We start from the raw sequence: 11,473 nt of genomic DNA, 5'->3' as shown, positions 1-11,473 counted from the left end.
ACTGTGGCATGACTTGATGTGCACGTAAGGCATCCCAGAAACACATTAGAAGCGAGAAATGATGCAAACATGTTGTCCATGTGTCTTATAAAAAATGTGTCTTATTAGCAGCTACAGGGAAAGTTTGGTAGAGATGATTGTTGCTAAAGTGGGATCTACAGGTTATTAAGTTTAAGGACTCACTTTTATTCCCTGCACTGTGGATATTTACTCAGAAAGTCATGAGCATTTTAACTGTCTGTGTTATTAGTTTAGTTAGATTGTATTTCTCTATTATTGTGACAACAATCAGAGCACATTTTATTAGTAATTAATGTACTGTACAGTACTGTACTGAATCCATGTAAAATTAGTACCTAAACAGCTGTTTCATTTCCATTTTAGAGTGAGTCCTTCCTACACAGCATGCACACAATGGAAGGGTTAGGCCATGGTGATGAGCATTTTCCAATCTCTCTGTTGCCAAAATATTAAAATCACTAATTAGAGGAGATGTCTACACAAGTTTGACATTTAGTGCAGCTTTGTCCTAGAATTTCACTATAAAAATCAGTTTCTTCCATCTTCTTCCACACTCTGAACCTCAGATTGCCCAGATGCTTTGCTACATCAATCAGGGATCCTGAAATCAGCCGTGGATCCTGCAAGGAGCACTGAGCTCTGGTGTACCTGATACACAACATTCAAAAATCAATGCAATTAGTCGTTTAAATCCAGTAAATATAAAAAACAAGGATAGATAACTTACCATTCCAGTATTTCTCTGAAATTCTAAAAAAAAAAATCCACATTAAAATCATATTAAAACACTCCAGTTACAAATTTAATAGATAGACTTTTTACATATAGTTTGTAAAACTCTTGTAATTATCAGTAATGCAGCTCAATTTATAAGCTCTTATTAGCTCAACAGTGGTAACTTGACATTGATGGGGCTTCAGCCAGCAACCTTTTACTCACTAGTCCAGTACTATAACCACTGTTAACTTTTAAATATTATCATTTTAAGAAAATAAAGACAGTAATGCATTTATAATACATTAAAAAAACACAACTGAATTTTTATTGATTTATTTAATCGCTGATACCCCAAAAATGTGGTAAATAATAAGTAAATGACCTTTATAAAAGTGAAATCTTCCACCTTTATCTCATTTTGAAGAGTACTGTAAATATCTGTAAGAGTTGATATGGTTCTGCTTGTCTCTTCAATCTTCTCCTTTATTATCAGACTCTTCTGCTTCTCTTCTTGTCTCAGTTCAGCAATCCTGACTGCTTCTTCATTCTGTAGAAACTGATAAAGCTTTGCAAACTCCTCTTTTATCTGCTTCTCTGTCAGATGGGTCTGACACTTAAATTAAAAGATGACTAATATTAATGTATTTTAAAATTATATTTTATAAATGTTTGGTTTCTTTCTAACTGTCTGCTCACCTTAATGTGCTGTGTACTTTCATCATAATTTAATTTCACCTTCTCAGTGACCTGAAGTCTGTCCTGTAGGAGCGTCAGTGCTGTTTTTAATTCTTTCTGAAACATTCAAACATTGCAAAAACATTAAATTAGCATGAAAGTAATCCAGCCCCATTAGTAAGTCTCCCTTTAACCCCCAAGCCTATTGTGAAAAGAAAAAAACATATAGAGCAGCTTATTGTAGTGATGGGAATTACATGTGTGCACTTTGAACCCATGTGGTTCCCAAGTTTTTACTAAAGAGAGCTTACATTTCTCAGATCTTCTTTTAAAATAAAACTTAACTGACAAAACATCTAAAGCAATAAAGCAGACCACATTTTACGATCGTGCTTTTCCTAAATAATACCCATAGTATACAAAAACATAAAGCAAAACAATATTTTTTATTTTAATGTAACTGGAAATAAATACTCATTGTATTAGAAATACTTATTGCTTCCCCAAAAGGGCAATTTTGAATAGCCAATCCACCTTCTGTTTATTTTTGGAATGTGAGAGGAGACCAATTGATAAAAAAATACAAACCTCTTACAGACAGTGACCAGAGGCAAGGTTTAAACCCAGGTCAACAATCTAATGCAAAGCACTACACAGACTTTTATGAGGACCTGGGTTTCAGCCTCACCCAGGTCTGTGAAGAGTTTTGCATTTGTAAGCATCAATTATCAGAGTGTGTACAGATTTCCTAAGACCATGTCTTCCGAAAAACCGAAAAGTGCAAATTCAGCACAAATAAATATATACTGTTAGTCTAAAATTTCTAAAATCCATGCCTAAATCCAGGAAGTCTCACCTTATACTGACGTGCTGCAAAGTCGATAGAGCAACACTGGTAATCTTTATGTGTTTTTGATGTATAACATGCCATACACAGAAGCTGTTCATCCTCCAGGCAGAAAAGGCTGATCTCCTCACTGTGTAAACTGCAGACAGATGGAGAACCTGTTGAAGATCCTTTATTCCTTTTGCTCAGAAGAACAATCTCACACAGCTTCCTCAGTTCATCATTACATGGAGAAGCTACACTGGTTTGTTCTTTACATACAGGGCATTCCTGAGAACCCATACACATCCATAACTGATAAAGACAAACTTTGCAGACATTATGAGTGCATGAAAGAAGAACTGGATTCTTGAAAATGTTGTGGCACACAGGACAGGATAAATCCTCAGAGGAAAGAAGTTTTGAATCCATTAGAATAAGGCGAAGAGCTGGAATATTCTTATTACTCAGATATATGTTGAACAAGGCTGTGAAGTGTGCCTCAGGACAGCTGACTTGCTTTGGCCATAAAATGATTAGCCCATCTGCTAATGCGATCCTTCCTAACACACAAGGTTTATTTTCAGGCTTGTAAGGAGGATCAGTCTCAACATATCATTTGCAAAACATCATAAAGCAAATCATGCCGGACAGCACTCACAACCCGTATACCAAATAAAAAAAAGTTCTTCTGACATGTTAATACTTGTGGTGTTATCCAGTATTAGGAGTTAGATCGTGCTACAACATTAATAGAATTAATGCAAAAGTTTCCTTGTATGGGAAATGTTTTTTGATTACAGAATCTTTGAATTTCAACCATTTGAAACTTACTTATCTGTCAAAACAAAAGCTTTTACAATTTTTATTGTGAGGATTATAATAAAATCTCCCAGTTCAAATAATGCACTCAGGAATGTAGATGATGAATGTGGTAGTGTATAAAGTCTGATTGTCATTTAACTTTGTGGCATGGCTGGTGTTTATTCAATAAATAGGTTTACTCTCTCATTAAAAATTACATGGAACGGTGATCTCTTGTCAAGGATGGAAAGAAAACTTTAACTGGCCCCTACATTGAGAGAAATCCCCATAAGTCCCTTTTTCCTCTTTTCCTGCAGGCTTTAAGGTGGCAATTTACAATATTAGTCTCTTTCTTGGCACAAAATGGACAAAAAAGAAAAGTGGCAGAAATCACTGAATTCCACAACATGGCATACTCTACCACAAAAAAGATGTAAATGTTTGACTTCAGTTTCTGTTGACTTCTGTTTAAGGCATCTCAGTGGTTGCTCAAGCATCTGTATCATCACCAAGGTTCCCTTACATTTAAATATGTTAGTATTTTTTAAAGTATTATATAGTTTATAAATTAGCATAGTATTCATTTAAAATTAGCTGAATACAAGGGATTTAAATTCATGCATAATCTGGTAATCTTTACACCTTGATTAAAGCCAAAGACAAAAAATAGCAGTCCCCTGCATTAGTCTGCCCCTTACATTAACATTCCAACCTAAAACACCTCTCTCACTGTCATAAATAATCAAAAACCCTCATTCAGAGCTTTTTAGAATGATAATGAGCAAAGGACACTGGTTTTACTTTGTGTGGTTGAAAACAGAAATAATAAAGATAAAAACACAATATGGTAGTAATTAATAAATACACAGATTACCTCAATATATAAAAATACATATATAATATATAAAATACCTTCATATAACAGTTTAAAAAACAAAAATAAATCTGATGTTATTTTACATGTAATTGTTTGTTATAAATCAGTCACTAAAATAATAAACAATGCTTTATTTTTAAATTTTGATACAGAGGTTGAAAAGAAAAAAACAGGAATAGCAGGTAAAATCACCTGAGTTTTGGCATTTGTACCACACAGTGTGTGTAAAGAGACACACTGTGACCAAACTGAACAAGTGCAATCCAGTAAATTACAATTCAAGTGTCATGTTTAAACGGCAAAAAGAATACACATTACTTGTAAAGGTAACCTGCTAATTAAATTGAGTTTTAGGTGGGAAACATAAACACCTTTGCATTAATAAAGTTTTCTCAGGTCTACAAAAGGCTGGAGGGGCAAAATCCTTAAAGCAGAGGAACTGCACAGACTATGACAGAATGGAAAGACTTTCTCTGTAAAATGATGTGAAAATACATGGACAACAACTTTACTGCAAGGGTCTAGAAACCACACTTCCCCAGCATCAATGTCCAAAGAAATCCTCACCACCTGAGGTCTGGTAGCAACAGGAAGAGGTGTGTTTGATTCAGAAGGTGATAGAGCATACAGATTTTCGTCATCAAAACCAATAGCCCAGACTCCACTAGGAAAAACACTGTCTCTTTTTCTTTGCACAGACTCTTTGGTCACACCAATCATCCAAAAAGTGCTGTTTCCCACTTCAACATCCCAACTGTGTACTCCCGAAGAGAAACCTTCAGAGGCCAACACACACAAAGACCTGGTAAACCTCTCTGGAGTGTCCAGAACCGGCATATTCTCATAGTCATCTTCAGAGTCATCTTCAGTGTTTCTCACGCTGGTCAGATCCGCAGACAGGACAAGTTGTGCATGAGCTGTGTTTGGATCCAAGACCACGGGAGCTGAGAATTAACAATACAATCATTGTAGCCTACTGTTTAAGTTACATTAAGTGGTCATCAGTAAAGGCACAGTGTAACAACATTCTTTTAATAACTTTGATGAACAGTAGACTCACTGTATTTAATGATGCTCTGCATTTTTTCCCATACTTTAAACTGCAGGTTGCCCAGATACTGTGCAACATTAATCACTTCTGTGGAGGCAACATCTGGTTCAGACACTGTGTACTGGGTTCTGGAAAAAAAGTATATGGCAGTGACATTTGTTTACCAACAATTAATAAAACTAGCAACAAAATAAAAGTACTGTATGTGATAGGTTCACTTTCCCTTTGTGTATGCAATAAATGTAAAAGTGTGGCCTATGCCCAGTTTTTTAAAAATCAGTGCCCTGCAGATTTATTAAACCATCTGTGTGCAGGATCAATACGGTAAGGAACTCTGTAGGGCAGTTGGCTTTCAAAACTGATTGCTGGCTTCACCCCAACTCAGTGGTCCCACAGTGCTGACACCACATCTACTCTATAATAGTTCCCAGTCAGTAGAAGTAAGGATGTTCTATCAAAGTTTACTTTCTTTGGTTAAAGAGGAATAAAGTCCCAAGCTGACAAAAAAAGCTATGCCATGTCAAATTCTGCAATGCCATACTGTGTCTCTTGGTGGTGCATGACATCAAACCTAAATCTAAACACTACCTGTAAAGACAAGTGTTGTAAAATTCTCATTCCAAAACGTTGGGATAGTTGGTTAAAACACACAGTGATTTGTAAACAGGTATTTATTAACAACAACCAGAAATGGTGCCATTTGTTTTGGGCACAAGCTCATCTAAGATCTAAACATCTTGCTGCTTATTTCAGGCACCATTCTGCAACGGTGTAGCTTCGCAGTAAGAGAGTAATTCTCAGTTCTATTGCTGTTTTCACAACATTAGTAAGCAGCACTCTTAACCCCTAGAACTCTACTTTAAATCACTAGACCACCAAGTTCTTTTGCAATACTTTCCCTTACTTAAAGGGATGATAAAGGTTGTAAAATCACTGTACGACTGCATCACCTGGATCTAAAATATATGGTTCTAGAAACTGTGTAAACAAAATAAAAAATACAAAAAAAATAGTTAAGCAATGAAAACTTTACTTACTTTTCAAGTGTTGTGTAAAAATTCTGTAAGATAAAAAAATTTGCATTAATAAATAATGTATTTTTACACCAAGTTTCCAGCAGAAAAATTGGTAGTAAAATAGAGAAAGTGAGATACAAAAGCAGTAAAAAAGAAAACAAGCTGTGTATGCTGACCTTTATAACTCTGACATCTTCAGACTCCAGTTCACGTCTCACCATGGAGATAGAGCTTAAAAGTGACTGTCTCATTTTTGTCATTTCTTGTATTTTGTTTTTTAGACTCTGTGTTTTCTGATTTTCCTCTTCTTTCAGTGCAGTAAACATGGCTTTACGTTCATCTTTTAGGAACTGGAAAAGTTTTTTATACTCCATTGTGATTTGATCCCTTACATAGTCAGCCTGGTGCTAACATAATTAAAATGAACACTGTTAAAATAATTAAAGGTAACAGGAATCTTGAAGAATTTCCAAAGGTGACATGATTCACCTGAATTCATCTTTGTATTTATTTATATTCAATAACCACTTAATCTTCATCATGGTCCCAATGGGTCCGGGATGTCCAACAAGCTTGTGGTCAGGTGTCCACACACTTGTAGGCTAACTTGTGCCTGTGTTAAGATAAACCTGGTATTTAAGCTAGTACTAAATATTTTTCAGTATTTCAGTAGTTCAGTATTTTTAGGTGTCTCTGGATTCACCATGACCGTGACCAAGATTAAGTGGTTAGTAAAAATAATGTATGAATGAATAAATAAATAAACTTCAAACAGTTTAGTTAATGTGCATATAAAGCTGAAATGTGTGACCACTCTCACCGTTACATGATCTACATTCTGTTCACAGGTAAACTTTGCATCTTGGATGTATTTCACTTTCACTGTCAGGGGCTTCAGAGCACTATTAAGAACATCCTGTGGTAAACAAAAAAACACAACTTACCAACGATCTGACTGATTTATTCCTATTCATTCTGTTATTTTACAGTTTTAAGATGAAGAATCAGACCTTCATTTCAGCAGCTGCCTCTCTGACAGGACGGAGTGTGTGCTGGAGGTGTCTGCTGGACATTAAACAGCTCTCACATACCGTCTCTTTGTCCTCCACACAGTAAAGCTTCAGCTCCTCACCATGAAGATCACACTGAGCTCCAGGATGACCTCTCACCTCTCGGTAAGTACTACAGAGCTGTCTGAGAGCCAGGTTTGTTGGAGGATCATCAGAGGACTGGGTCCTGCACAGAGGACATTCCCGGGAGACTTTAGTTCTCCAGTAGCGGCAGATGCAGGTCCTACAGGTGCTGTGACCGCAGGACAGCATGACCGGGTCAGCGAAAATATCCCGACATACTGAGCACATGAAGTCCTCTTCAGAGAAAACGCGCTTTAACGACATTATCCAGGTTTACTGAGAGATCAGAGAGCTTGTGAGGAACAGTGAACCATGCAGAGCAAACCTGTGGCTTTTGTTTCAGTTTCTTTTTGACATTTGGGCGGACAAAACACGGCGACTGGGAAACACCTGAAGTTTATTCGACCAGGTTTGTGGGTATCTCTGCAGGCCGGAGCCAGCCGTAAGTGGGAGGGGCTTATACCGCAAGTGGGAGGGGCTTATAACGGCCGTTACAAAACCGTTCCACAAGTGGCGTACAGGGTAGTGATGGGAATTTCGGCTCCTTTTAGAGAGCCGGTTCTTTTTGCTCGGCTCACTAAAAAGAGCCGGCTCTTTCGGCTCCCAAGTGGCTCCTTAGATTTTTTTGTTGCTTAAATTAATTAATTACCAAATTACATGTAAAATGAATTACTAATGTAAAAAAACGTTATTTAAATTGCTTTATTTATATACTCAACATGGAACATGTGCTCCATCAATAAATTTTAAAATACAAAAACAAAGACCCATCTCAATTGGACAAAAAGATCTGATTGTTTATATTATTTGCAAATTTGCATCTAGAGTGGGGCGGCACGGTGGCTAAGTGGGTAGCACTGTCGCCTCACAACAAGAAGGTCCTGGGTTCGATCCCCAGGTGAAGAGCCCGGGTCCTTTCTGTGTGGAGTTTGCATGTCTTTCCCGTGTCCACGTGGGTTTCCTCCGGGCGCTCCGGTTTCCTCCCACAGTCCAAAGACATGCAAGTGAGGTGAATGTTCCTGTCATGAATGTAACCAAAGTGTAAAACGTGACGTTAAAATCCTAATAAACAAAACAAAGTAAACAAGCATCTAGAGTGAAACAACATTAACGAAGCATCACTCAACAAAATATAAATGAAAAACAAAAAGAAAAAGAAAAATCAGCATCCAGGTGACAGTATTTGTAAGTGTTTAGTGAAGATTAGCATTCAGAAAAACCAAGGAGCTCATCTTTGAGGGGTTGATCCTGTTTCTCCTTTCTGTTATGATCTGCCCTGTTTTGGAAAAGATTCTCTCTGATTCTCCCCCCTGCTCAGTGTAAAAACACAAACGCCACCACGTATCTTGACCAATCACTTGCGGTTTTGACAGAAAAAACCCCCCGAAAAAAACCGAATCGGCTCCCAATCAGGAGCCGGATCCCGTCGTTCACTTTAAAGAGCCTTTATGGGTTCGCGACCGACCCATCACTAGTACAGGGAGTGTTTGCCCTTCACAGCGTTTGAGAAGTGTGTACAGTATACCGTAAGTTTAAAAAAAAAAAAAAAACCTAAAACTAATTTTAAGTGTATTTATGCATGTCTGTTTTATAACTTGCTCTCTAGTAGCTACCCCTCCCACAAGTCCTAGGACTGCATCTCTGGCAGCACCTGTCATCATGCCTCCAACATCTGCTATGGTATGCATGCCAGTTTCACTCTGATGATGCTCATAGGAAAAGAAATTACACAAGTAATTGTGATGCTGAAAAATGATAACTTTTCATTTGTTCCTGATGCAGGAACCAGCATTTGTGAGAGATCTACCTATTGCTAAGCAATGGATTGGTCAAAATTTCACCATGTTACTGGGCCAAGATTTTTGTCAATGACTGAAGAGGACCGCATGAAGGCTATCTGTGAGGTCCTGCACAGTGATGACCCAGAGGCTAAAGAACCTTTTTTTGTTTGTTTTGGAGCACAGGGAGGATATGGAGCTGTTTTTGCAAGCCTGTCAGGATGAGCAGGGACTCCGGGACAATACAATGTTTACACATTGCCCCTCACGCAGTGCCCCTCACCCAAAAAAAATAAAAAAATAAATTAATGTAAATTAATCCCTTGTCAGTCATTCTTTCAGCTTTGAATTTACATAGTTTTACCAGTAAGTCTATTGTTAAATTATGACATTTTGTTATAAAATATTTAAATGTTATGTTATACAGTATGATTCAAAACTGTCTGTGTGTGCTGGGAATTGCCTGCAAATACAGGTGCATCTCAATAAATTAGAATATCATCGAAAGTTCATTTATTTCAGTAATTCGTTTCAAAAAGTGAAACTCATATATTATATAGATTCATTACACACATAGTGATATATTTCAAGCGTTAATTTCTTTCAATTTTGATGACTATGGCTTACAGCTAATGAAAACCCAAAAATCAGTATCTCAGAAAATTTGAATATTGTGAAAAAGTTCAATATTGTAGACTCATGGTGTCACTCTCTAATCAACTAAACAACACAAAACACCTTCAAAGGTTTTCTAAGCCTTTAAATGGTCTCTCAGTCTGGTTCAGTAGGCTACACAATCATTGACACCCACAAGGAGGGTAAGCCACAAAAGGTTATTGCAAAAAAAAAGCTGACTGTTCACAGAGTGCTGTATCCAAGCATATTAATGGAAAGTTGAGTGGAAGGAAAAAGTGAGGTAGAAAAAGTTGCACAAGCAACAGGGATAACCGCAGTCTTAAAAAAGATTGTCAAGAAAAAGCCATTTAAGAATGGGGGGGGGGGGAGTTCACAAGGAGTGGACTGTGGCTGGAGTCAGTGCTTCAAGAGCCACCACACACAGACAAATCTGAAGCTACAATTGTCGCATTCCTTGTGTCAAGCCACTCATGACCCAGAGACAAGGTCAGAAGCGTCTTACCTGGCTTAGGAGAAAAAGGACCGGACTGTTTCTCAGTGGTCCAAAGTCCTGTTTTCAGATGAAAATTAATTCTGTATTTAATTTGGAAATCATGGTCCCAGAGTCTGGAGGAAGAGTGGAGAGGCACATAATCCAGGTTGCTTGAGGTCCAGTGTGAAATTTACACAGTCAGTGATGGTTTGGGGAGCCATGTCATTTGCTGATGTTGGTCCACTGTGTTATATCAAGTTCAAAGTCAGAGCATCCGTCTACCAGGACATTTTAGAGCACTTCATGCTTCCCTCTGCTGACAAGCTTTATGGAGATGCTGATTTAATTTTCCAGCAGGACTTGGCACCTGCCCACACTGCCAAAAGTACCAATACCTGGTTTAATAACCACAATATCACTGTGCTTGATTGGCCAGCAGACTCCCCTGACCTAAACCCCATAGAGAATCTATGGCGTATTGTCAAGAGGAAGATAAGAGACACCCGATCCAACAATGCAGACAACATGAAGGCTGCTATCAAAGCAACCTGGGCTTCCATAACCTCAGCAGTGCCACAGACTGATCGCCTCCATGCCATGCTGCATCGATGCAGTAATTCATGCAAAAGGAGCCATGACCAAGTACTGAGTGCATATACTGTACATACTTTTCAGTAGACCAACATTTCTGTATTAAAAATCCTTTTTTTATGTAATATTCTAATTTTTTGAGATACTGATTTTTGGGTTTTCATTAGCTGTAAGCCATGATCATAAAAATTAAAAGAAATCAATGCTTGAAATATATATACATGTGTGTAATGAATCTATATAATATATGAGTTTCACTTTTTGAATTAAATTACTAAAATAAATAAACTTTTCGATGATATTCTAATTTATTGAGATGCACCTGTATGTGGAAGTGAACACTTGTTTTCTATAATGAAAGCACACTTGACTCACTATTTAATATCAAGTAGAGATATAATAATCTATTATTTATACAAAAGTTATATAATAATTTAACACACTGCGATTAACTTATATCTGAAATAGTTTAACTTGTACCTGTAACTTGTACCTGACAGTGATATTTGAACAATAACAGGTAACACATACTATTTTTATTGTATTGTTATGTTTATGTGTCTGATGTCTGTAAATAAAAAAGTGTAACAAATGAAAAGATATACAGCGTCAAAGTTGCATATTAAATAGTGGGTTAAGACCGGAAAATCCTCTAACACTGCTCCTTTAGGACCCTGGCATGCAAAGACGTTCTTTCGCTGATATCCACCCACTTTTTGTATAAGCCCCTCCCACTTGCGGGTACCCGCCCACTTGCGGTATAAGCCCCTCCTACTTACGGTTCTCCGGTCTGCAGAGATACATACTTGTTGTGGGGTTTGGAAATACCCATCCTGCATGTTTTCATTTCAATCCCAGGTGTAACAAACATCACTG

At 37.4% G+C, this 11,473-nt stretch overlaps 2 protein-coding genes across 2 annotated transcripts; both read right to left on the bottom strand.

Annotated features, from left to right (window-relative positions):
• Positions 1-479: 479 nt before the first annotated feature.
• Positions 480-2,671, bottom strand: LOC134300764 (E3 ubiquitin-protein ligase TRIM35-like). The gene is made up of 5 exons (XM_062985186.1): positions 2,270-2,671; positions 1,435-1,530; positions 1,121-1,351; positions 749-771; positions 480-669 (listed from the first exon to the last, which is right to left on the bottom strand). The coding sequence occupies exons 1-5, from the start codon at positions 2,669-2,671 to the stop codon at positions 480-482; spliced, it is 942 nt and encodes a 313-aa protein (XP_062841256.1).
• Positions 2,672-4,052: 1,381 nt separating this feature from the next.
• On the bottom strand, positions 4,053-7,384 carry LOC134300996 (nuclear factor 7, ovary-like). The gene is made up of 6 exons (XM_062985502.1): positions 6,998-7,384; positions 6,808-6,903; positions 6,164-6,394; positions 6,009-6,031; positions 4,981-5,099; positions 4,053-4,864 (listed from the first exon to the last, which is right to left on the bottom strand). Exons 1-6 carry the CDS (start codon positions 7,382-7,384, stop codon positions 4,299-4,301), a joined length of 1,422 nt encoding a protein of 473 aa, XP_062841572.1. The 3' UTR covers positions 4,053-4,298.
• Positions 7,385-11,473: the final 4,089 nt, after the last annotated feature.

The sequence above is a fragment of the Trichomycterus rosablanca genome, chromosome 23 (genome assembly GCF_030014385.1).
Source record: "Trichomycterus rosablanca isolate fTriRos1 chromosome 23, fTriRos1.hap1, whole genome shotgun sequence".
In the NCBI taxonomy this organism is placed as follows: Eukaryota; Metazoa; Chordata; class Actinopteri; order Siluriformes; family Trichomycteridae; genus Trichomycterus; species Trichomycterus rosablanca.
The sequence above is the reverse complement of the archived record's forward strand: the minus strand, read 5'-3'. Positions and strand labels throughout refer to the sequence as shown.

What these genes read in the sequence shown, in the direction of transcription:
- LOC134300764 (XM_062985186.1), bottom strand. Translation starts at nt 2,671, where the DNA reads ATGGATTCAAAACTTCTTTCCTCTGAGGATTTATCCTGTCCTGTGTGC. An exon ending in AAAGTACACAGCACATTAAG is followed by an intron (nt 1,352 to 1,434) that starts GTGAGCAGACAG and finishes TTTTAATTTAAG; the next exon opens with TGTCAGACCCATCTGACAGA. An exon ending in AAGATTTCACTTTTATAAAG is followed by an intron (nt 772 to 1,120) that starts GTCATTTACTTA and finishes TTTTTTTTTTAG; the next exon opens with AATTTCAGAGAAATACTGGA.
- LOC134300996 (XM_062985502.1), bottom strand. Translation starts at nt 7,384, where the DNA reads ATGTCGTTAAAGCGCGTTTTCTCTGAAGAGGACTTCATGTGCTCAGTA. An exon ending in AGGCAGCTGCTGAAATGAAG is followed by an intron (nt 6,904 to 6,997) that starts GTCTGATTCTTC and finishes TGTTTACCACAG; the next exon opens with GATGTTCTTAATAGTGCTCT. An exon ending in AGAATGTAGATCATGTAACG is followed by an intron (nt 6,395 to 6,807) that starts GTGAGAGTGGTC and finishes TAATTATGTTAG; the next exon opens with CACCAGGCTGACTATGTAAG.